At 37.6% G+C, this 26,754-nt stretch overlaps 1 protein-coding gene across 3 annotated transcripts in view; it reads left to right on the top strand.

Moving 5' to 3' along the window:
• Positions 1-26,549, top strand: part of TMEM200A (transmembrane protein 200A) — a 172,310-nt gene extending 145,761 nt beyond the window's left edge. For all 3 annotated transcript variants that reach the window (XM_076002965.1, XM_012736599.3, XM_012736601.3), the window contains one exon: positions 23,582-26,549. In XM_076002965.1, coding sequence (XP_075859080.1) covers positions 23,598-25,073 — 1,476 coding nt within the window. In that variant the 5' untranslated portion in view covers positions 23,582-23,597 and the 3' untranslated portion in view covers positions 25,074-26,549. The remainder of the gene's footprint in view (positions 1-23,581) is intronic.
• Positions 26,550-26,754: the final 205 nt, after the last annotated feature.

The raw sequence follows: 26,754 nt of genomic DNA, 5'->3' as shown, positions 1-26,754 counted from the left end.
TCCTAGCTCATAGCAACCTGTGAGCAAGGGAGGGTAAATATTCCCACTTTACAAATAAAAACCTGAAGCCATTGCTTAAATTATTACCTCAATGTTGCAGATATTAAGAGTGAAGTTGGTACTAGGTTGGTTCAGGGTACATTAAGCTATAAAAACAATGTAGCATTGTGATAAAATCACAGGATTTATAGTCATAAAAATCTGAGTTTTGCTCACATACTGAGTAACAGTGGGCAATATGCTTAATCTCTTTAGATTAGGGCAGTTTCTTTTTTATTGATACATATTTATGAGACACATGTGCTATTTTGTTACATGTATAGACTGTGTAATGATCAAGTGATGGTATTTAAGGTATCTGTCACCTTCAGTATATATCTTTTCTATGTGTTGGGAACATTTCAAGACCTCTCTTCTAGCTGTTTTGAAATGTAGAATATATTGTTTTTTATTATAGTAATTCTGTTCCACTATTGAACATTAGAATGTATTCCTTCCATCTATGTGTTTGTATGCATTAACCAACCTTTCATCGTTCCCCTGCCCTTCACTCATACCCTTCTGAGCCTCTGGTGTCTATCATTCTACTCTACACCCCTATGAGATCAACATTTTTAGCTCCCATGTATGAGTGAGAACATGTAATATTTGTCTTTCTGTGCCTGGCTTATTTCACTTAACATATTGACCTCTACTTCCATCCATATTGCTGCAAATGACATGATTTCATTCTTTTAATGGCTGGATAGCATTCCATAGTATATATCTACCACATTTTCTCTATCCATCCATCTGTTGATGGACACTTAGATTTATTCCATATCTTTGCTATTGTGAATAATGCTGCAGTAAACATGAGGGTGCAGGTATCTTTTTGATATACTGATTTCTTTTCCTTTGGATAAATGTCCAGTACAGGAATTGCTGGGTTATATGTTAGTTCTATTTTTATTTTATTTAATTAATTAATTTATTTTTTGAGACAGAGTCTCACTTTGTTGCCCAGGCTAGAGTGAGTGCCGTGGCGTCAGCCTAGCTCACAGCAACCTCAAACTCCTGGGCTCAAGCAATCCTACTGCCTCAGCCTCCCGAGTAGCTGGGACTACAGGCATGCATCACCATGCCTGGCTAATTTTTTCTATATATATTAGTTGGCCAATTAATTTCTTTCTATTTATAGTAGAGATGGGGTCTCGCTCTTGCTTAGGCTGGTTTCAAACTCCTGACCTCCAGCAATCCACCCTCCTTGGCCTCCCAGAGTGCTAGGATTACAGGCGTGAGCCACCGCGCCCGGCCTCTATTTTTATATTTTGAGAGATCTCTGTACTGTTTTTCATAGTGGCTGTATTAATTTACATTCCCACTAACATGTATAACATGTACATGTAATATGTAATTTACATACTCCACATCATCGCTAGCATGTTATTTTTTGGTCTAGATGAGGGCAATTCTGATCAATTATTAGTCATGTGATATTATCACATATCCACATGGCAAAGTATGCCCTGGAGCCACAAGCAGGAATCTTTGTAGAATCAGAGCTAATTGGATTTCTTTTGGCTCCTAAAGCCAGAGGATCAGGCATTAAAAACAAACAAAAAAGCATTTACCTAGTGATACCACCTATCTTAGTCTGTTCTTGCTGCTATAACAGTATATCACAGACTGGGTAATTTATAAACAATAAAAATGTTTTTCTCATATCTCTGGAGGATGAGAAGTCAAAGATCATGATGCCAGCAGATTCAGTGTCTGGCAAAGTCTTGCTCTCTGTTTCCAAGATGATGCTATGTTGCTGCATCCTCATGTGGCAGAAGGTGGGAGGACAAAGGGGATGAAGGCTGTGTGAAGCTTCTTTTATAAGGGCACAATCCTACCCATGAGGGTGGAGCCCTCCTGACCTAATCACCTCCTAAAGGCCCCACCTCTTAATACTATCACATCGGTGATTAAGTTTCAACATATGAATTTTGGGAAGACACATTCAGACCATAGCACAGCCTTTCTGTATTTTAGTAATGTATTTTAACCTCTCTTCCATTTCTTTATATATAACATTGGAACAATACTAGTACCTACCTCTATCAGTCAGAATAGGTTATGTACAATAATAAACAACACCCAAATCTGGGTGATTTAAAACAAATAAATACAAAGATGTATTTCTCACTCACTTATGTACATTGTGATTTGGGCAGTAGCTCCTTACATCATCCTTACATGAGAGCCTGAGATGATTAACTCTTTGCCATCTGCAAGGTTGTTGGTATCCATCGCAAGGGGAAAGGATCATGACATATCACACATTGGCTCTTAAATGTTTTTGCCAGGAAGGGACACACATCTGTCCACTTATATTTCACTAACCAAAGCAAGTCACCTCTCTATGCCTAATTTCATGGGGATAGGAAATTGCAGTCTAACACAATGAACCTATGGGCCCAGAAGGAGAACTAGAATTTTGGTGAATAGCCCCAATAACCGCTACCTGGCCATATTAGGATTTCTGGGAGGCCTAATTAAGTTTGTGAATGTCAAACACTAAGTACAGTGCCTGATAGCTTACAAGAACTAAGTAAATGTTAGGAATTGTTATGACTTACTTTGGTTATAAACTTTATTAATAACAATGACTTGGAGCTTACTTTAGCTTGTTGCATGTAGTGTCACTTCAGAGTATGCAACTACTGAAGTATAAAGCCTGTGTTTAGAAACAGAAAACCACAGGGCTGCATAACTTCTAACCTTGCATGACAGAAATGTCCAGTGTACTACCCAGACACAGCCTAATGAAATGGTTGAGGGACTCAGATGACTTGCGTATAATGGTGGTCAGTTATTATTTTGTATCCAGATGGGAAATTTGTGATTTATAAACTGCTAAAGAACAAAAAGGATTGAACTTACACATTTCATTGTATGGATCCAAATTCATTATTTTGGAGTGTACAACCCTGTTTCTGCATGTTCCTTTGCACAACGTTAAGCTGAAAACCCCATGGTCCTTCGGGTGCCTCAAATACTCTGCTTGTGGCTTGTGGATTCTGTGGTTTCTTCAAGGTTGATAGTGAGCAGACCAGATCATAGTCAAAGAAGTTCAAGCAAAAATAAGTTTTCTTGGTTTTAAGAGTCTTCTTTCTTCATCGTTTTTCTCCTGGGAAGAGACTTTTCTCATACTTACTTCTTCACTCTCTTTTTTCTTCTGAACAGAAAAGAATCAGTCATTGTGATTGATTGATTGATGGTTGATTACATTTTATCACAGAGGACTTTGAATATATCACTTCAGTTGGCATTTTCGTCTTAATGCATTATTCCACCCCATGAGCTCCTCTGGGGTGAAGATTCTGTCATTCATTAGCCTTGAGTCCTCAGTGCCCAGCAATGTCTATAACTTGGTCTTTGAGTAACAGTGAATGAAGAACTGAATGAACGTCCAAGAAGAAACCATTGCTCCCATTTAGAGTAATTCCAGGTATAGGGAGAACGTGGGGGATGTTTTCTCATTGCTGGGCCCCCTGAAATCCTTTGCATATGGCCTTTTCCTTCCTACTCCATTTCTTCTTCTATTTTCATGGCCAGGCCATGACCACTGGGGAAGCACTGAGAAGTCTGCCTGATCCCACAGCTGGAGACAGTTGCCTCAAGCCGTATTTCTTTAGTGATAACATTCCTTTCCCCACCTCCCCCAGTGACCCAAAAAGAATCTTTCCTGTTTTAAAAAGAAGAAATGCAGTCAGCAGTCCCCTCACCCTCTGTTTCATCTGAGCAGAGGCTGGACCTATGCTGGAAATTCTTCCAGGTTTGTGAGTCTCAAACGTCAGTAGGTGTCCAAATCACCTGGAGGGCTTACCAAAACAGTTGCCTGGACCTGCTTGGTCCAGCATTTCTGATTCATTTAGGGAAGTAGGCCCAAGAATTTGCATTTCTTACAAGCTCACAGGTTATACTTGTGTTGCTGGCCCGAGGACATCACTTTGGGCAGCGTTACTCCATCTGAACTCTTCTCATTCTCCTCCCTCCTTATGTCCCAAGACCTCCTGATGCTAATTTCTTTTCAGGCATTGGTTTCGCTTAGCGTTTTTGCTTGTTGCTTTTTAATTGAAATGATATATATTTAAGGTGCACAGCATGATGTTTCTATATACATACACATATACCTAGTAAACTGATTACTATATTCAACCTAATTAACATATCCATTTCTTTTTCACATAGTTACCTTTGCGGGGATGTGTGTGTGTGGGGGGGTAAGAACACTTAAGATCTGCTTTTAGCAATCTCAAACATACAGCATAGTATTATGAACCATAATTCATGCTGTACATTTGATCGCTAGAATTTATTCATCCTACATAACTGAAACTTTGTACCCTTTGACCAACATCTCCCATTTCCAACCGTTAATAACCACCATTCTACTCCCTGCTTCTGTGGATTGATGTTTTAAGATTTCACATATAAGCAACATCCTGCAGTACTTGTCATTCTGTGTCTGGCTCATTTCACTTAACATAATGTCCTCCAGGTTCATCCATGTTGTCACAAATGGAAGAATTTCCTTCTTTTTAAAAGCTGAATAATACTCCGTTTTTATACACATATACACACACGCACATATATATCACGTTTTCTTTATTCATGTGTCAGTGTACATTTAGGTTGATTCTATATCTTGGCTATTGTAAATAATGCTGCAGTGAATGTGGGAGTGCGGGTATTTCCTCAACATACTTTCATTTCCTTTGGATAAATACCCATGCTGGTAGTTCTACTTTTAATTTTTTAAGGAATGTTCATATTTTTTCAATAATGGCTGCATTAATTTACCTTCCAGCCAACAGTGCACAGGATTCCTTTCTCTCCACATCCTTGCCAACACTTGTTATCGTTTGTCTTTTTGATAATTGTCATCCTGACAGGTGTGAGCTGATCTCTCATTGTAGTTTTTAATGTTGCTTTTGAACTGTCGGAATGATGCTAATTCTTTCTCCTTCTGATATCATAACAGTAGTGCTGTCTTTTATTTGTCTGCACAGACATTGTTTTGATTGTTACAGATTATGAATTCCTAAACATGGGGACTGTCTTGTACCAGAAGACCTTACAGAGAAAGCCAAGAGAGTTGCCTACCGAGTACTTATGAAGGCTGTGTTTGGTTGGAATAGTAAAGGGATGGTTTCCATTGTAGCAAAGACATTTGGACCCCTTTAACCAACTATTTTAAAAACTTACATGAGTGTTTTTATTTTAGTCCTGATATCTAGCCAGTTAGCCAGCTGGCCTTTTTGAAATCATTAAAAAGGAGTTATATCAGCTGTATTGGTGGGAGATAGAAATTAATGTGGATATATAATTTTGCACAAGAAATCTTAGTTAATTGGCTGATTCAAGCTATAAATTCATAGTTGTAGCTCTTAAATTGATCTTGACACAAAGTAATTTGACTTTTTAGAATAAAGACGTATGACTTTGAAGAAATGAAACGCCACATTTTAAGTGACCTCCTATTTGGGATGTTTCTTAATAGATGAGTGAAATTAAAATAATATTTAGTTAGACTATAGAGTGAGCTCTTTTCCAAATGGGTGTTTTCTCTATGTCTATCTTTTCTTCATGTTCCTTTAGTTACAACAGGAACATTTGTGTTATTGAATCCACATACAGACAGTTGTGTACATTTTGGTATCTATTCTCCAGCCCTATGTGTGTGTGTGTGTGTGTGTGTGTAAAAACCTCAAATAAATGAGATTGCTTATTACCACATTGTGTTTTTTATATTCAATTAACACATTTATTGAACATTTCTTTCTGTCATTAAATGTTTTCCTACATTTTTAAATGATTACATAATATCTCTTTATTTGAATGTACCCTAATTAGATGGAAAATCATTGTGTTAAAATAATTGAAAGGAAAAAAGAGTACATGTTGCCAGATTACCCTATAGAAAGAGAGAAAAATCTTTTACACAAACATTGCTAACAAAAACACCGTTTGTTAATATTTCCTTAGGTTGTAATTCTCATATGACACTTTAGGGGAAAAATGAAATCTTTAAACTGGTTAGGTTTAAAGATATTATCAATCAGTTTGGGGTGATAGGAGTCATTTTTTTTAATATTATCTTGGTTTTGTAGACAGATGGTCCAATCTGTAGCAAGAAAGAGCTAAAATACCATAAGTTGTGCCTCAAAATACTGCTGGGCACACTTATAACCCTGACTTAAGCATAACAAAATTGATACATGTAACCGAAAATATTTTAGCCCCATAATATTTTGAAATAAAAAATAAACCCAAATGGAACTTCAAAAGAAAAAAGATACATAAAAAACTACATAAATTATGTTTTGCCACCATTACTTGCTTTTTGGAATATTTGAGCTTGATCTATGCCTTGGGTGGTATGCATTTGCTTCTGTTTTTGTTTTGAAGTGTTTGATTATTTCTCACATACAGTTTTGATAATTTTTATAGAAGTTAGTTCCTATAAAGGTTTGAAGTTGAACTCATTTTGTCCTCACCAACAGTTTGCAAGTTGTTGAGGGCAGGGCTCTATGCTGTGCAATTCAGAGATGCATATGATATCTTTCTTTAAATAACATCTTTTTAATATTTTCTTTAAATAGCAAATTTTTCTCACTGAATTCTAAATTCATAATCATAAGCTCTTCTTCCTTTGCCTCATCTCTTTGTTTTCTCTCAACATTTTCACTTACGCTTCCTTCTCCTAATCCTATTTCTGTTAAGGTGCAGTATGATGAAGGAGAAATTGCATGTTCTTTAAGCTAAATAGATCTGGATTTGAAACTTTGCCCTTCTACTTTCTAGCTGTGTGACAACTGAGAAAATTACTGACCTTTTCTGAGCCTCAATGAAGTGGAACATTTTTTCCTCCCTCATTTTTCCGAGGACTAAATGCAATAATATATATATTTGAATACCTAAAAAAATAATTAGGGCTCAATAAATACTAGTTCCCTTCTCATTTCTCTTTTTTTATTCACTCTTCCTTCTTATTTTTCATACTTTCCCCCAGAGTCTCTAGATGAATAATTTGAGCTTCTTGGCAGTTCTTTTGGAAAGACTTAGGATAAAACATTTTTTTCTTTTTTTATGGAGTTCATCATTATTAAAAAATTACCATTTCACTAATATTTACTTTGATCTCAAGAAGACTGGAGACCTTAGTTTAGTCAACTGTATTCCATTTAAATATTAACAAATCCTGAAATGACCTTTTAAGCAGTAGATAGTTCTTAACTTATTTTATGGGAAGGAATGACTACCCAAGACCACCAAGTGTAAGCAGGCAATGCTGGGAGCTGTCATGGTGACTGGTGTCCCCATCAGGTAAAACCTAGAGATGTGACGACTGGATTCTGTCCTCTGCTTGGGGATTGCTGATAGAAAGTTATGCTTCCTAGGCCTAAACCCCAACCAATCTGAATTTGTGGAAGTCAATTTGTGCTGTACTAGTAGCTCATCTTCCCTCTATTTTCCCTGCTGGAAATTCCTCTCTGCCTCTCTGCTTTTTCACCTTCTTTCTTTGAAAATAGCTCAAGGGTCACCTTTATAAAACCTCTCCTGCTCCCTCCCTCCCCTTTTGCCCCATCCCCAAAGGTTTCCTTTTGGCCTTCTCTGTACCCCATGAATACTTCCATCATGGTGCCTAAAATGCTTGGTACCCACTTGTCCCCCTGCTTCTAGGCACTCAGTCCCATGAGAGGACCGAGGATGTCAGATTCCATTACAGAGTCTGTCACATGGTCAGTGTTCAACAAATATCAGTTGAATACAGAAATAAATGTTAAACATCACAGGAGGTTAAGATAAAAGTCATGGATCCCTCAGATAAAAGAGCATAGAAGGTTGAAATTATAATTGGTGCTCTGGGTTAAAAACAATATAAGCAGGGCCAAAGAGAGATAAGATGGACTGTCTGCCTTCCAGTCAAAGTGAACTAGAAATTTGAAGCAATTATCAACATTGTTCTGAAAGAATTAGGAATGCTATTTGATTTGCCTAATTACTTGATGTCATTATCTTATGCAGATTTAGGAGGAACGAAGAGTCCTCTTCATCATTCAAAAAGTAATACAAAAGTAATCCAGACACCCTATAAATATATTAAAGCAAAGGATATTGAAGCCTGAAAAAGCTTAGTAATTACTTCAATGCTCTATGTCCTTTTCGGTTTGAAGACACAGCTAGTTCAGAAGTAATGTAGTGGCTAAGAAAATTCTATAGTCAGAACTTGAGCTGGAAGAGCTATTAAATACCACTTACATACAAATATCACATCCTTTTGGACCTTTGTTCATCGATATAAGGAGATGTTTATATGCAGGGTTATTGTGAGGATTTAATGAGCCAATATATACATCACCCAACAAATGTTTGATTAATCTCCAAAAGACTACAAATAAAATCTGTGGTTTTGCATGTAACTACAGCAAATCTAAAAAAGATACTTAGAGCATTATACTTAAGTGGTCTGTCTGTGGGGTTAATATCATTGAGGATCAAAAAATGGAAACAAATGCTAAGTATTTGCTTAGAAAGCATACACATATCAAAAACTCATCACAACACTATTAGTAGTTGATTTTGATGGAAAAAACAACAACCCAAGAAAGCATTTTTAAAACTCTGGTTGAAGTGACTTGAATTTATAGGACTGCTCTTCCTTGTCATAAACTCATTTTAAATAAGCCCCAGGGATTTTGATGCCTTGAAGAAAAGTCAGATGTAATTATTCCTCCTGCAGGTTGAGATTAAGCAGAGAAATTCCCAGAATAGGGTAACCCTTGAGTGTGAGGGACAGTCACATCTCACCACCCCCAGACCCTCACCCGCTGGGATGACTCATAGGGCTCTACACAGGAAAGATGAAATGGGTACATGTAAGGGGTGGGATGGAGATTTAATTTCAAGGCATAACATTAAGTAAAATTCAGTCTTGCTCCATCATCCTTATGAGAAGTTGGATGTAAATCAGGCTAAGTGGAAGAGACCTTTCTGGAGCACCAGCTCAGTTTTCCTGTTCTAACAAAGCTGAAACTCTCTGTCCAGCTTCGGTGGCTGCATGCTTCATGACAGCGTTCATTCTGAAGTTGCAGGGTGGTCTCAAAACATCTACAGATGTTTCCATCTGTGAAACACAGTTGTTAGGTTGGGGCAACCAAAGATCATTGATGGGTTGGCATGAAGGTAGACATTATACAGTGTCGACTGAGCTTTGGGGAAAGAAAGAAAGCCACGCCCCCCTCCCCCCCCCCCAAGCTGTGACTAAGTAGGTCAGGATGACCCAGATGCAGAGAAGGCTCATTGTTGCTGATAAAGGCTAACTACTGCTCATCTGCTTCACAATGCAGAGCCTTAGCCTTGAACAGACTCTAGATTATAAACTTCATAAAGCCAGCTACCAATTCATGATTCATCTTCTCTGTTACCTTACACCCAGTGGATCCAGGTATTGTCCTAGTAGGTAGAATTGTTTTCTGTGCTTTAAGATTATGGTGTATCATAAGTAAGCCTTTCTTTCCTAAACTTCTCATTTAGTCTGGTTAGTGATTTCAGTCATTTTCTAGTTTCTCCAGGCCTGCATTTTTGCTTCCAAGGCTACACTACACCTGTTTTTAAATTGGCACCTAATTACCCTACTATGTATCAGATTGGTCTGCCTCTTACTCACATATTTCCTAAGCTTCAACATCCTTTTTAGCTTTGTATTTCATTAGCGTCCCATAGTGGAAATGAAACAAAAGCTGTGCATGTTCCTTGCAAAAAGGTACAATACCATTATAGATAAACTGAGTGTTCTGTTACATATCAGCAACAATCTCACTTTATAAGCATAAGCAGTGCTGACAGTTTGATGTCACCTTCCACATCACTTATGTGCATATCTAAACACGTTCTGTATGTTTGCCATAAACAGGATCTTACTCTTCATTTCTGTTCTGAAATCTCAAAAATATGATGTGAACATTTTTTCTAATTAGTGTACATGAATCCATTTAAATATCATATAATATTCCATTATATAGATGCAGCACGATTGATTTGGTTGATTTTCTGTTGCTGGGCATTTCAGTTGTTTCCAGGTTGCTGCCTTTACTATAGTGAAGTGACTGTCCTCATACCTGCTTTCACGTATATTTGTGCAAGTCTCTCTGAAGGCCGTATTCCTAGAACGGAAATTAGCAGTCAGGAGTGGGGCAAAGGGAGTGGACATTTCAATTTTTGAAAGTCATCCTCACATTAATCTCTCAAAAAGTACTAATTTGTCCTCTCATTGACAGTTTATTAGAGCTTATTTCCTTAGATCTCACCAGTCATGGGCATAATCAATCTCTCCGGGTTTTGTCGATTAGCAAGCAAAGTTGTTTTTACTTTTCAAATAACCTTAGTTTGCATTTCTTTGCTCATTATTCTTTTCATTTGTTAATTGGACATTCGTGTTTTGTTTTTTTTTTAATGAATTGACAATGTCTTTTGCCCACTTTTTTCTTGGACCGCTCTCTCTCATAGGATATTACCAGTGAAACAAACCATTATAAAGTATAAAAGATAGCTGAAGCTAAAAATATCTCAAGCATCATCCAAAAATACCCTATCCTTATAGGAAGTGGTAATGGGCATGTACAGAGTTTTTAGAAACATGGTTTTATCCTCTGTTATTGTTGTTAAGCTTCCCTGGAACTCATTTTTACTACAAAGCATTCTTTCCAATCTTTTTTATACTCCCAGCATCTCATGTAATTTATCATTCTTCTCAGTTTTTCCCTTTTAGCTAATATATTTGGTAAATGATTCAGTAATCCCCAAAACTCCAGGAGGAAAATTTCTGCCCTTAGATAAATGCTTTTCAAAAGAAGAGATGAAAGAAGTAAGGTCATTTAAGAAAATATATAGGAGTTGTTATTCATGCTTCCAGATATTTAATACTGTCATTAATAATCTGTAATTTTCTCCCCCAACACAACTTTTTTTTTCTCTTCCTCTGCCTTTTCCTCTTCTTTCTTTTCTTCTCTTTGCCCTTTCCCGCTCTTTCCTTTAACTCCTTCTGTCTTCCTCTCCAGCAGCAACTCTGAGTCAATTAATTTTGTCCCCTGGAATTCTAGGTGAAAACTCAATAAAATAGGCATTGATTGATATTTCTACAGGGCTGGTGCAATAGGTGCTCCATGAAATTCAGGAACCAAACCAGGATGGCTATCCTCCTCCAATTGTGTTTACCTCTGTTCTGGAGGTACTAAGTGATACAGTTAGAACTTAGCAATTGTGTTTTTGAAATGGGGAAAGGAAGGCAAATGAATGTAGATGATGTAACTGTATTTCTAGAGCACCTGAGAATGAACTGGAAAGTTTTTATTTAAACAGTGAGCAAGTTTAGCAAAGTCATTTTGTATAATATTAGTGCACGAAACAGTAGCCTTTCTACATCCAAACAACCACCATTAAAAAACAGAAATGATAGTGAAAGAAAACAGCAATATACAATAGAAACCCAATGACAAAATGCCCAGGATATAAAAAGTTACAAGAAATGAGGTCTATGTTAAAAAAATGACAAAAAATAAAACTTATTTTAGATAAAATGCTGCAGCAATATAGCAATGTCAATTTTCCCTGTATTTATGTATAGTTGTGGCATGATCACAATAAAAAATAACTAACCAGATTTTAAAAAATCGAAGTCTACATTTCATATGCAACATAAAATATATAAAAATAGATAAGAAACTTTTGACAAAGAAGAATGATGGGAATAGGCTAATCTTCGTGAGATATTCAAGTATGTATTATAATACTAATAGTAATTATAGCAGTTTGGTTCTGGCAAACTAATCGACAGATTAAAGAAAGAGAATGGTAACTCTTAATACTGGCCCAATTACATACTGTTTCCTATAAAGCACAAATATGAAATTAATATGTAATAAAAGTAACATTTCAAACTAAGGGGAGAGAGATTATCTGTAAACAAAATTTAGATCTCTACCTTGATTCTTACCCAAAAAAGAAATTCCAGATGCATCAAAAAATTTAAGTACAAGGAATTAAACCATAAAATTACTAGAAGGAAACATGGGAGAACATTTTATATATAACCTTAGATCCCAGAAGGGCTTTGTAAAGATGACATGAAACTATCAGTGGACATACTGGTAAGGTTAACCACATACAACTGCAATTTTCTGTATGATAAAAGATACAGTCAAAAAAAGTAAAAATATAAATTAAACGTATTTGCCAGGCCTATCACTACCAGAAAACCAATTCCTTCAATACGTAAAGAACTTGTATAAATCAATTCTAAAAGCCAAGTGAGAAAACATTCTTCTCTCTTCTCTAGGAACAGCTGTAAGAAATCCAACAACATGCTTCCCCTCTGGGTAGTGAAACTTGGGAAACCAGAGGTCAGAGAGATTCCCTCTTCACTTTGTACTGTTGGGATTTTACCATGAGCAGGAGGAGGGTCCCGGTCTGTTCAGGCTGCTATAACAAAAATATCTTAGACTAGGTGGCTTATAAACAGCAGAGGTTTATTTCTCACAGTTCTGGAAGCCACAGAGTCCAAGACAAGGCACCAGCATATTCAGTATCTAGAATGGGCCTGCTACTTGGTTCATAGATATTGTCTACTCACTGTGTCCTCACCTGGTAAAAGGGAGGAGAGAGCTCTCTGGGATCTTTCATAAGGGCACTATTCTCATTCATGCTGGCTCTAATCACCTCCCAAAGGCCTTATCTTCGAATAATCATCACCTAGGGGCTAGAATTTCAACATTTGAATTTTGGGGAGACAGAAACATTCTGTCTATAGCAAGTAGTTTCCAAATACCTAGAAATAGATGAGAGTAAAACAGACTGATGGACAAATACTTTTTAAAACTGGAAATCTAAAAATCTGCATTTTCCTCAATTCGCCTTGCTGCCACTAATCTATACAGGTAGAAAAGAGGGGGAAAGAAGAAAACAGAAATAGTCACATGCATCTTTGCCCTTTTCTAGTAGGTTTACCATTGGGGTTTTACCAGTGGGGCTTCTCTGACAGACCCTTACGTCCCTTAAATGCTAAAGAACATCTACATTTCCAAGCTTCATAGTTTCATTCTTTTTGCGAGTGGTGGGGAGTTTGGTCTTGCCATCCCTCGGGGGGCCTCTGTTCTTTCTACCTTGCTTTAAGGAAGATCCTGATTAGATTTTACTTATGGAGAACAAAATGTAAAATTCTTCAGCAAAAATGATGTAATTTGAACAATTTTCTAATGTTTTTGTAGGATTTAAAAAATGCTTTACTATTGAGCTATCATCAGTTGAAAAACTTTCTAAGAAACTTAATGTACAGTAAGTATATTACTGTGGATTAAAAGATGGCATAGCTGCCTGCTAATTGAGATGATGATTTTGCTCTGGCAAGGGATGGTTCATTATTTTCAGTAGACAAGAACTTAGGACCATTGGTAGTCTTAACAGTACAGATGCAGCTGTGTTACTTGCAAAACTGCTAGACTTATAGAAGATATTGAATAGTAAATGGAGTGGCTAGAATTGAACTTACTATTGCTTTCCATCTTTCCTGCTTGTCCTGTAGAATGCCAACACTGTGTCTTGGATTTTCCAAGCATTTAAAATTACTGGAAAGGATATTAATTCTTATTAGAGTCTCACTGTCCAAAGGTGTCTCCAAAAACATGGTCACTGTACCTCTAAATGAAGTTACTATGTTTGTTCTCCTGCGGTAGAAGGATCTCTGTAAAAAGTCCAATTTTGCAATTTTAAATGCTTCAGGTCTTTATCCGAGAATATCTCAGCTAATTTCCTGCAATTTAGTAAATGTGTGACTTTTTTAGTGATAGCTTCTTTACACCAGTTTCCAGTGTCCTTCCTGCCAGGAAATGCAGTGAATGGAGAGCGCAACAGTGATTGGAAGAGCTTGTCCAGATTTGAAGAGTTGGATGCCGGATGGAAAGCATATTTCTACTTTGGGAGAAATAGGCTTCTAATTTCTTTGGTTCCCGGGGAAAATGTCTCCCACAGGGTCTCAGCAGGGTGTTTTCTAAGCTCATTATGGATCTGTTATTTGGCCTCCTGAAGACTTGTGTGTTCCGTGGGCTTCTGGCTTTTAGTCCTTGGAGAGCAGTTGTTCTGTGTCATTGTCACACAGCTTATAATTGGTGTGGGCCGATATTTTAAGTTTGTCAGGCTGCCAGGTTCTGAAGGCATTATTAGCAGAGCATGTATAGATTTCCAAGTGCATTCTCTATTTCTAGCATTTTCTGCATTCTCAGGATGTACTTGACCATAAAGAGAGATATTTTATATTTAATGACTTGAGTATCAATTCTGCTAATTATCTAAACATTCTGTATTTCCTTTTACTTCCAGCATGTGTATGAATGTAGAACTACAGAATACTCAATGGTAAGAAAGCATTCTCTCCAAGGAAGACCAGCAAAGATTTTTAGAATGTACATATTAATACAGTCATAGTTTAAATTTCTTACCACAAAATTAACATTTTGTAGATTCCCATGTTATAGCACCCTAATGCCATTCTCTCATTCCCATATTCCCAAGCCCCATATTCCTCGTTGTTTTCCATCTTTTTTGTGCTCAAGTGTCCCAGTGGAAATAGAATGGTGCTTGCAGAATTGGTCAGATTACTCATGCATTTGATCCAGTTGCATCATTAAGATAACTAACAACATCAGATGAACTGGTCTGGGTTTTCCTACCTTGTTTTTGTAATTGCTATTAGGTTTGTCACAAGACAAATCTCTAAATCTGAATAAATAGAATGGATTAAAAAGAAAGAGATGATTTACATATCTCCCAACTGTCTCTCTTATATAAACACAATTGTTCTTTGCAACTACCAAATTATTGCTTCTGTCACTAAAATACACAGATATCATTCAGATAGTTTTTGATTCTAAGTCTCAGTGTAAACTTGCCATCATAACTACCTCCCCGTACATACACAGTGAGTCATCATTAATTATTTAACTTAATGTGTTAAAATATATTTTTGAATTGCCTGGCTAAACAATGGAAGAATAATACAAGCCATGAAGAATTAGTAATAGTTATTGTTTATTGAGAACTTATTATAATCAACACAATAGTAAACGCTTTAGATATAACTTCATTTTATCCTTCAAAAGACCTTACAATCAGACACAGCTGACAGCACTAATGTAGATCTTTATTGCCAGACACTGAACTGTGCTATGTATTCATTATCTCATTTGCTTCACAATTCTACACGTACTGTTACTATACCTATTTCACAGATGAAGAAACTGAGAATCCAAGAGATTGATTAATTGTTCAAGTGTGGGTATTAAGTGCTGTGTAGGGATTCAAGCCCCTAGGTCTTTTGCATCCAGTGCACTATATACCATAGTTTAAAGAAGGCTTTTGCCATTTTATAGATGGAGGAACTGAGAGAAGAAGAGTTTAAAATAACTTGCCCAAAGTTGCATTGCTATCAAGTAATAAAGCAAGGACATGGATCTTTTGTCTCTCTGATTCCAATGTCCATATGCAAAACCATTATGATTTTAATTCAAAGATGATTTCTATTCTATTCTCATTTTTAAAACTTTGTATGATTGGAGTATTAGTCACCCATAAGAATTTTCTCTCTCAAACTCTGATAAAAATATAGATTAAAAATCTTATTCTAAAAGTTTAAAATGTCTCAACTGGGAAGAAAGTCCTAAAACTGTTCTAGCTTGAATAGAAAATATTTCCATCTGTCACATTTGTGGATACCACATGGGGTTTTTATATAATGTTTTTGTTTGGTCCTAGAGGCATAGATTAATTTTTACTTCCTTTGGGCAGATAGTCCCACATTCTGGTGAATTTTTAAACCTTCAGATAAGGATAAAAATTCAAACATATATATAGGACAGTATTCAAATATATATATATAAAATAATAGGAATGCTTCATCTGGGAAGATGATGAAAAATGGTAGGGCGATAACTCTTGTGAAACAATCAGGAACAAGGATGAGCTAGAATGCATCTGCATGGCACATTCCTGCTCACGTGCCAAGCCCCATTTATTGCTGTCCCTTCTTGGAAGCCTTTCCTGATTCCTCCAGAGAGTGTAGAAGAGCTTCTCCAATGCTCCTATAGCTCCATCATAGCCATTATTTCATTTGAAACGTTTACTTTGACTGCTTTCCCACTGGACTCCATACTCCTTGAAATCAGAGACCAAGTTTGATTAAGCTTGTGTCCCTAGAACATTCAAATCACAAGCATCAAGTGAGTTCACAGTCAGCAGATACTTCCTGAGCATTTATTACATGCCAAGCACTCTGCTACGCACTGGGATAGCATGGAAAACAATAGAAAGAACATAAAACTGACGATGAACATTGGATTGGAAGTCTGAAAACTTGAATTCCAACACTGTTCTTTATGCTAATTCAATGTTTGATCTTCAAAGGCATTCCTGGTCCTTAATTGGTTAAAATGAATGTCTGGATCCAAAAATTCTTCTAAAGTCTCTCAACTCCACAAGTCTATTTAGTTACCATTATCTCAGATACAAGTATGTGAACCATGTCTAAATCATAACAGGCTCAAAATGTGGTCAAAATAGTAGGCCAGTGTGGTCAGAGGAAGACATACATGTACAGAAATACACTTCTGTGAGGGTGAGAATACTAGAAATTGGTATGGATTAATGCCATAGAAAGAAAATTCCAGAATGTGCTTAAGCTTCTAAAAAGGGTAAAGAACAACAACAAAGCTTTTAAGGTTATAATCAGAGCAAGATCAGGAGAGGATAAGCCTGAAGATTAGAACGGCTGGTGTATGGTATAGTGTTCCATGTGACACACAAAGCAGAAATCTCAGTGGAGAAATCTCAGTCAAGGGAAAGAGCTTGTAGCTGAAAAGGGTAGAATAAACGTGGTTGGGAGGAAAGTGAGGCCAAGGCAGGCAAGTAGACAGTATCGGAGTGTCTGAATGAGGATAAGAGTCTGCCTCTCTCTGTAGTGAGAAAGGTGGCAAATGATACTGAATTTCTATGGATGATTTTCAAGATCCATAATGAATCTTGGATTCACACTAGATGGCAAAGGCCTGGAGATAGCCCCAAAGTATGCTGGTTTGCACAGTGAGGAAGGTGTGTTTTGAAAATTTTAACCTGGTGATCTTGATGCCTGTTGCTTAGCAAAATTGTGGGTGGTTTATGAGCACTGGGAATGGAAAAATAAGATGATCAATATGTAGCCAAAAGTTAACCCAAACTAATTTATTATTTTTTGTTGTTGGCAGAAGAAAAACTATATATGTGTGTGTGTGTGTGTGTGTGTGTGTGTGTGTGTGTATGTCTTTTACATTGGCTTTCGACAAAATTATGACATCTTTTTAGGGACTATGGAAACACTGAGTGTGGCTGACTCTCTACTTAGGTTTATTTATAACTCTCTGAATGGCCTTATCAAAAGGATAGTTGCTGATCATTGTATTCTTCAGGCCAGGAAATATATTTTGAGCCCAATATCTATTGCAATGTCAGATATCCATTTTTACAAATTACATGAGTAAATGAATATCTAAACAAATTAACAGGGTCCACCTAGGAGGAGGTCTCTAGTGGAACACCACAGGGTTTTGCTCTATGCTTTCTGCAATTTCCAAAAGCTTGGGTGAAGGTTTGGAAATCAGGTTGACAATATTTGCAAATGAATATGAACCAGGAAGGACAACATGATTTTGGAAGACAGACTCAGGATCCAAACAGATTGATAGGCAAAAACTCTGCCCAAGTTAACAAAATGAAATTCAGTGTAGTAAAATTCTTCACTGGAACCTTTGAGGAAGTAAGTCTCAGCCCTTCCCTACCAAGGATGGTAGAGAGCAAAGAGGTGGGATGTGGAGGTGGAGCGTGTACTGCATCGGCATCTTCATTTGCTGAAGGGATCTAGACAGGTGCGAGAGGCCAGATGCTCACCCAAGTCTGGACCTTCAATCTTATGTATTCCCAATGGCTTTTCTCAGGAGGTCATTGTGATTTGAAAAATGGTAATTGATTGGTCTGTAGTCATATTTCTAAAGGCAGAGCAGCATTCTTTGAGGTCTGGTGTTATGATGATAACAAGAATCAGAATAAGAAAAAAAGACATGGAAAGAAAACCTCAAGTATAAGCAAATTTGGAGACCCATCTTCATCTCAGATTTTATAGGAACACAGGCTCTAGAGCCACCCACTAGCCCAGTGACCTTAGGCAAGTTACCTAAGCTCTATGAGCCTCTATTTCTTACCTGCAAAATAGATATTATAATTATTACATCTACCTTCAGAATTGTTGTGAGAATAAATATTTTGTACCTAAAGCAGTTAGAAGAGTGCCTGACCATAAACAGTATGGATTGCTATTATTACTATTTTTTTAATTTCAAAATATTAAGGGAGTACAAATGTTTTTGTTACATGGATACCTTGTATAATACTTAAGCCAGGGCTTTTGGTATGCCTGCTGCCAGAATAGTGTTCATTGTACCCAGCGGGTAAGTTTTTATCCATCACTCCCCCTACAACACCCTCCCCTTCTTGGTTTCCAGTGTCCTTTGGATCTCTTTGCGACTGTGTGTACCCATCGTTCAGTTCCCACTTATTAGTTAGAACATGGTGTTTGGTTTTCCATTCTTGAGAAACTTCTCTTAGGATAATGGTCTCTAGTTCCATCCAAGTTGCTACAAAAGACATTATTTCGTTCCTTTTTATGGTTGAGTAGTACTCTGTGGTACTCTATTTCATTCCTTTGTATGGCTGAGTAGTACTCTGTGGTATATATACACACACACACACACACAAACACACACACACCCCACATTTTATTAATCCACTCATGAATTGATGTGCACTTGGATTGATTCCACATCTTTGCAATTTTGAATTGTGCTGTGATAAACATTTGAGTCTTTTTAATAAAATGACTTCTTTTCTTTTGGGTAGATACCCAGCAGTGGAAATACTGGATCAAATGGTAGGTCTAGATTTATTTCTTTTGGGAATGTCCATACTATTCTCCATAGAGGTGGTACTATAATAATTTGCAGTCCCACCAAAAGTGTGTAAGTGTTCCTTTCCTCTGCATCCACACCAGCATCTGTTGTTTTTTGATTTTCTGTTAATGGCCATTCTGACAGAAATAAGGGGGTATCTCTTTGTAGTTTTAATTTGCATTTTCCTGATGATTAGTGAGGTTGAGCATTTCTTCATATGTTTCTTGGCCATTTGCCTGTCTTCTTTTGAAAAACTATTGTTCATGTCTTTTGCCCACTTTTTGATGGGGTTGTTTTTTTCTTCTTGATTTATTTGAGTTCTTTGTAGATTCTGGATATTAGTCCTTTGTCAGATTGTATAGTTTGTAAATATTTTCTCCCATAGTTGTAGCTATATGATTTTATTTCTGGGTTCTCTATTCTGTTCCATTAGTCTATGTCTCCACTTTTATACAAGTACCATGCTGTTTTGGTCTGTATAGCCTTGTAGTATAACTTGAAGTCAGGTAATGTGAAGCCTACAGATTTGTTCCTTTTGCCTAAAATTCCTTTGACTATTGAGGCTCTTTTTTGATTTCAAATGAACCTTAGGGTTATTTTTTCTAGATCTGTGAAATATGATATTGATATTTTGATGAGGATTGCATTGAATCTGTAAATCACTTTGGGCAACATGGACATTTTAACAATGTTGATTCTACCAATCCATGAGCATGGGATGTTTCTCCATTTATTTGTGTCATCTACAGTTTCTTTCATTAGTGTTTCGTAGTTCTCCTTGTAGAACTATTATTACTATTATTGTTATTATTAAAACTTAGATGAATGTTACAATGTATTACAATAAGGGGACTGGTCAACAGGGTCCCTACATCTCCCAAGCCACACACACACACACACACACACACACACACACACACACACTACAAAAAACCAAAACAACAGTGATCAGAAGTGTAGGGTGGAGATGTGGCTTTTCAGCATCAATAGAAAAGCAGACTTGGGCTGTTCTGGCATATACTGAACACTTCGGACCAATTGGCATTGCAGCTGGAAGATGTGGACCCCTATGGATTCACTCACTCTAGGTTTTCTGGCTTCTCTTGCCTTCTTGTTGTGACACTGCCTTTACCATTATCATGCTGCTTCCCAGTAGCAGTCCCTCTTTCCTGCTTTCATCTACTAGTTGAGATTAATTTTCCTAAAATAATGACAATGGTATTTGTGTCTTACTCCAACTCCATGGCGAATGAGTGTAAAGTTCAAGCATTTAGGAATGGCACCTTGCAAGGCCTGGCCCTCCCTCCCCCTCTGGCTCACCTGGCTCACCTGCTGCGGAGCTGAGCTAGGCACTCAAGGCAGGCCAGGCTCCTGTTCCCCAGCCTGCTTGCTTTCTTGCGACTTTCCTTGAAATGCTGCTAACTTGCTTTTAGACTGATCAATGTTCAATCTCCCGCAGGAAGCCTGTCCTTCCTGAATGGAAACTTCCATTCTAGGAGTCACCTCATTCTATTTTATGTAGATATATTAGCTCCTTCATTAGGTTTCAAGCTCTTGGAAGCAGTGACTGAATTTGCTTACCTTTGCTTCTCCCACCCCGTGATCGACTTTGGGTCCCTGAGTCATAGCAGAGGCTCACGTAGTGTTGAATTGCCTTGAACTGAAATAAAAGAGGACCTTGGCATTTTGCTCATCCTTGGGAGTCTTGGTGCCCTGTGTGGAACTGACCAACGGAGACTAGCTGAAGAAACTGTGTGATTCCTCTTTCTCCCCACCCACCATAATTCTATTCTTTATTTCTAAGCTACTCTAGAAGTTTCTGTCTCCCTTTGTTTTCTATAAATGTTCACACTCTTAAGCTACCCTTGGCTTTTGCTTCCTGTCTAGTCTAACCTGCTTACTGTGCATGCTTACACAGAAACCCAGCTATCTAGCTCTCTTTTTCACCCTTCTGTCTGTACATATCCTTCTTAAAATATGTTTTTCCCCCTTCTAGACTTTTCTCCTATCAGCCTCAAGATAGGAAATGGCAGTGCTTGTAGAAAATGTTTTAAAAAGTGAGGGAGGACGAGAAGTCTGCATGGAATGCAGTTCACTTGGTTGCTTTTAAAACAAATGAAAGGCATTTGCCCTTGTTTCTATTCTATTCAACAGGATTTCAGACTAAATCCTTAGCCTGCCATATGGAAATAACTGGGTTAGATGGCTGCTATCTAATCTAAGCATTTTATTCAAAGATTTGGAACTGTTTTTGGTTCAAGAAAACATAGGTTGACACTAAGCTTTGTTTTATCCAAGGTTTGGGAGAGGTTCTGAGCTGTCATATGTGCCCTTTGATAATTTTCACAGACTAGAGCTACAGGTTACAATTTAGTTTGTGCTTCCAACATTAAACTATTTTAATCCTAGTTATAATTTCACTGAAGGCTGGATTTACTCACCAGCTTGCTAAAACTGTAGATGTCATCCACAACCCTGGTATTTAAACACAATTCAGAAATCATAAATAGAAATTCAAAAGGAGAGCTCAATGCTGCAAGATGAGATTCGATGCCCTGGTCTTAAAATATCCTCTGTTTTCCTACCAGCCAGATTTGGCAGCTCAAGAACTGTTTATTACAAATCAAAACAGTATTTTACCAACTCACAAAATATTGTTTTTTGTTTGGGTATCAATTTTGTTTGTTCATATTTTTAACTAGGAAAGTTAGTATAGTAATGTAATGGTCATCCATCAGATCCCAGGGGAAGAATTGCTCCCTTATTTAGCATTTTAGCAAATACTTCTATGCATTTGTGCTATGTGGAGGGTACTATAGTGAATGTTTCTGGTAATAACAATATGAATTAAATTTGATGTTTAACCACATGAAGTAAAAGAACTATGACATTATAATATGATTAAGTGCCAGAGAAAACTTGCTAAGATGCTCTGAGAAATGAGCACTCACATGGGGTGTGGTGTATCAATCAGGGAAGGCTTTATAAAGGAAGTGGAATATGAGCTTTGGTCACTAGCCAGATGCCAGTATGTGAAGACTGGGGTCGGGGGTGGGATGGGAATTCTGGACAGCTGAAACATTCTTAAAGTCTCAGAAACAGCACAGTATGGAATATGAATGAGAAATAGGAAATAATTGTTAGGTTTTAGTTTTATGAAAGTTAAAAGGAAAAGTTAGAGGAAAAAGTTACACTCCAAGGGTCTGGAATCCCAGATTAAACTTTGGTAGGTAGTGGGGAATATTTTATCTATTATTTCACTCTTTAAACAACTTCAGAGCTGTGTTTTAGAACATTTAAACTGCCATCTGCATGTAAGCTTGATTGTGAAGGAAGAGAAATTGGAATTGGGACGACCAGTTGGGAGGTTATATCATGGTCTAGTAAAAGTTAATAAGAGCTGCATGAAGCTGGGAAGAGTAGGACTGGAACAGAGGGGTGAAATTAAGAGACATCATTTGGTGAAAATATCTAGGATTTAGAACCTGGTTGGGAGATAAGAAAGAAGAAGGGGGAATTAAAGATAACTGTAAAGAAGCAAGCCCGAGCAGTGACCCATTTGAAAAGTCAGAGGAGACACGTGGAACAGCTGGTGTGTAGGGGAGGGTGAGTGTAGTTTTGCCAGCAGTGCATGAATGTGTAATCCCGTGGGCAGTTGAAAATGTGGAATTGAAACTCAGGATACCACCTGAAATATGGACGTGTGACTTATTAGCATAAAGGAAATAGTGGAGATGTAGGAGGAGATTTGAATGCCAAGGGGGAGCACAGAAGAGAAGATGGCTAAGGACTCTAGGGGCCAGTGGTCTGCTTTGGGGTGAGACTATTGAAATTGTCTGCAAGGTCAGGGCAAAACCAGGAAGACTTAGTATGATAGAAAACTGGGGAACAGAGAGTGTTGACAAAGGAAAGGCAATAACATCCATGGAAACGGAGAGGCAAGGAAGATACTAACTGAGAGAGGAAACTAAATGTGGCAGTGAAGAATTCATCAATGGCTTTCACAAGAGAGGTTTTAGAACCATGAATTGCTAGAAAGTATTCTTTTCATTACCCTGGGATCTATTTGTTTGACCTATTAAGTATTATGAATTTTTCCATTTCCTTAAAATAACATAGATGGTGTGTGTGTTTGTGTGTGTGTGTGTGTGTGTGTGTGTGTGTGTGTGTGTGTGTGTGTAAGAAAAAGAGAGTGAAAGAGAGGGAGAAAGAGAGAGAATCAGTCTTGTAACCAGGGGACTGTTTTACATAATAAGTGATAAAATTATTTAAATAAAATATACCTTGAGTTCACAGTTCATCAATAATAGAAACACTCAGCTAAAACAGGAAATCTCCAGATTTTTACATGAGTCAATAAACAAAACTTCTACCAAAACTATGTCCATTAAAAAGATATTCTTCCACTCCATTTCATCATATGAAACAACAGCAACAAAAATTATATGTAAGCAAATTTCGAACTGAATTGATGAGCATACTCTAGGAACATATTTTGATCATCATCTTTTTTCCTTTCTTTTCAGAATAAAAGGCCAAGCTATGATAGCAACTGGTGGAGTGATAACCGGCCTGGCCGCCTTAAAAAGGCAAGACTCTGCCAGGTCACAGCAGCATGTCAACCTCAGCCCGTCACCTGCCGCCCAAGAGAAGAAACCAGTCAGGCGTCGGCCCCGGGCCGATGTTGTGGTTGTTCGTGGCAAAATCCGGCTTTATTCCCCGTCTGGTTTCTTCCTCATTTTAGGAGTGCTTATCTCCATCGTAGGAATCGCAATGGCGGTCCTTGGATATTGGCCCCAAAAAGAACACTTTATAGATGCCGAAACAACATTGTCAACAAATGAAACTCAGGTCATTCGGAACCAGGGCGGTGTGGTGGTGCGCTTCTTTGAGCAGCATTTGCATTCCGATAAAATGAAAATGCTTGGCCCTTTCACCATGGGGATTGGCATTTTCATTTTCATTTGTGCTAATGCCATTCTTCATGAAAACCGTGACAAAGAAACCAAAATCATACACATGAGGGATATCTATTCCACCGTCATTGACATCCACACGCTAAGACTCAAGGAGCAGAAGCAGATGAACGGCATGTACACCGGTTTGGTGGGAGAAACAGAAGTGAAACAGAACGGGAGCTCCTGTGCTTCAAGACTGGCAGCAAATACGATCGCCTCTTTCTCAGGGTTTCGAAGTTTTCGAATGGACAGCTCTGTGGAGGAGGATGAACTTATGCTAAATGAAAGCAAAAGTTTGGGGCATCTTATGCCCCCTTTGCTCTCTGACAGCTCTGTCTCTGTCTTTGGCCTCTATCCACCTCCTTCCAAGACAGCCGATGATAAGACCAGTGGCCCTAAGAAATGTGAAACCAAGTCAATTGTGTCATCGTCCATCAGTGCTTTCACATTGCCTGTGATCAAACTGAATAACTGTGTGATTGATGAGCCCAGTATAGACAACATCACCGAGGATGCTGATAACCTCAGAAGTAGGTCAAGGAATTTGTCAATGGATTCCCTTCCGGTCCCTTTGCCCAACACCAGGGAATCATGCCAGGCTGCAGGCAGCATGGTGCTCCCGAGGAATAATTCCGTTGGGGAGTCATTGTCCAGTCAGTACAAGTCCTCGATGGCCCTTGGACCTGGGCCTGGGCAGCTCTTGTCTCCTGGAGCTGCTAGAAGACAGTTTGGGTCCAACACATCGTTGCATTTGCTCTCGTCGCACTCGAAATCCTTAGACTTAGACCGGGGTCCCTCCACCCTCACTGTTCAGGCGGAACAACGGAAACATCCAAGTTGGCCTAGGTTGGATCGAAACAACAGCAAAGGATACGTGAAACTAGAGAACAAAGAGGACCCGATGGACAGGTTGCTCGTGCCCCAAGTTGCAATCAAAAAAGACTTTACCAATAAGGAGAAGCTTCTTATGATTTCAAGGTCTCATAATAATTTGAGTTTTGAACATGATGAGTTTTTGAGTAACAACCTAAAGCGGGGAACTTCTGAAACAAGGTTTTAATGTTTAGAAAAACATATCATTTTACAAGAGTATATATTTTAAAACTCTTTTCAACAGTGTTTCCTTCTTAAAGCATTGGCCGGAAGCCTTTTTAATCAGATGGTTTGTAGTGTATTAGAACTGGCTGCTTAGTTCTGTGACGGAGATGGTTATATGTTTGGGTTACTTCTGACTGCAGTACTTTATGTTACCACATATGATTTTATTTTTCCATTCCTTTGAAAGCATGATTTTTTTTTATTAATATGAGTACAAAATACTTGCATCCAAATTAAAACTCCTTTTCTTTACTTTTAAGTTCTTTCATTGATTGTTATATTCATAGAATGAAGTGTCCAGTATGGAAAACATTGGGTTCCAAAGTGTGAACCGGAAGTACCAAATTCCGGCCCAATAGTCAATATTTATTTATAAATGAGTGTCAGTGCAAATCATAGGATATGATTTTCTGAATAATTGCTCTTGTATAGGATTGGTTAAATTATTTAAGAGGAAAAAGATCTAGTTTCTATATGAACTCAATAATATGAATTGGTTAAGTTGGTTGTGAATCTTATCCTGAGCTTTAAGTAGGTAGTATTTTTTTTTAACATCAGTTCTGTTTTGGTGATGTTTTATCAAGAAACAATGTATTCAAGAGCCATGGCTGAGAATGCCAGATATATTTAGGGATAAGTATCAAAATGCTATTAGCTCTAACTCTAGATATAATAAGAATCAAAATTTCTTTGCAAACTGACTTGAAGAAGTAAATGAACCAAGATAGTTTGCAGAAATGCGATCTTGAAATAATTATATACATGAAGAAAATGTTGACCAATTAACGATGACACATTATCTGCTAGTTAATGCTAACTAGTCTTAGTACCTTTTTCTAGCCATCTGGTACCATCCAATATCCACTCATTCCCACATCCTTATTCTCCCCCAATATTTTTTAGGTACTGGTATTTAGAAAACAATCAGCTAACCTCGACGTTTCTCTTAGTCTTCACATGCCACTAGCTTGGTGTTTCAAGAAAATTCAGGCCTTGACAAATTGCCTTGAAATTTACCTTGTGCTGGAGAGCTTTATGATCACTCCAAAGACTTTACACTTTTAGGCTTGTGGTTCTCAGTTATTGAAGATAATAAATATTAAAAATGGATGTGTCTATCAGAAAATTTTCATGTTTTCCCTTAAGGTAACATATTTTAAGAATTGTTTGATGGAATACTCAGGAAATTTTACAGGTTTTCCCCCATGCCTAAGCATTTCTGAACATCAGGATGCGGTTGCCATGGACGAGCAGAAGGCGGTGTGTACATTTGGCTGCGTAGCGCCCCACGACCCACCTGCATTTGCATCACAAGCTTTCTCAGCTGAGGCGCAGTGTTACTTGTTAGAACCTCCAGCCTGTGTATTGTAATAGGATGGGCTCACTATTTTACTATAAAGCATTTAATAAACTTCTGTTATTAATAGAAGCTTGTGTTTTTCACACCTTTGCTATTATCTCTTAAATTAAATAATTAAATAATTCATTTCTAAGTAAATAAATAATTCATTTTTAAAGTCCTGTTTTTCAAACTTTCAGATACCCACTTTTGAGGGCACTAGTACATATACTGAATATCTTGACTTTTTGCTTTTGCTTCTGTTAGGTTAGAAGAGCTCAGTCCATCTACTTCCTTAGTTAGA

This window comes from Microcebus murinus, chromosome 5, assembly GCF_040939455.1.
Source record: "Microcebus murinus isolate Inina chromosome 5, M.murinus_Inina_mat1.0, whole genome shotgun sequence".
NCBI lineage: Eukaryota > Metazoa > Chordata > Mammalia > Primates > Cheirogaleidae > Microcebus > Microcebus murinus.
This window is presented reverse-complemented; position numbering and strand designations above follow the sequence as displayed.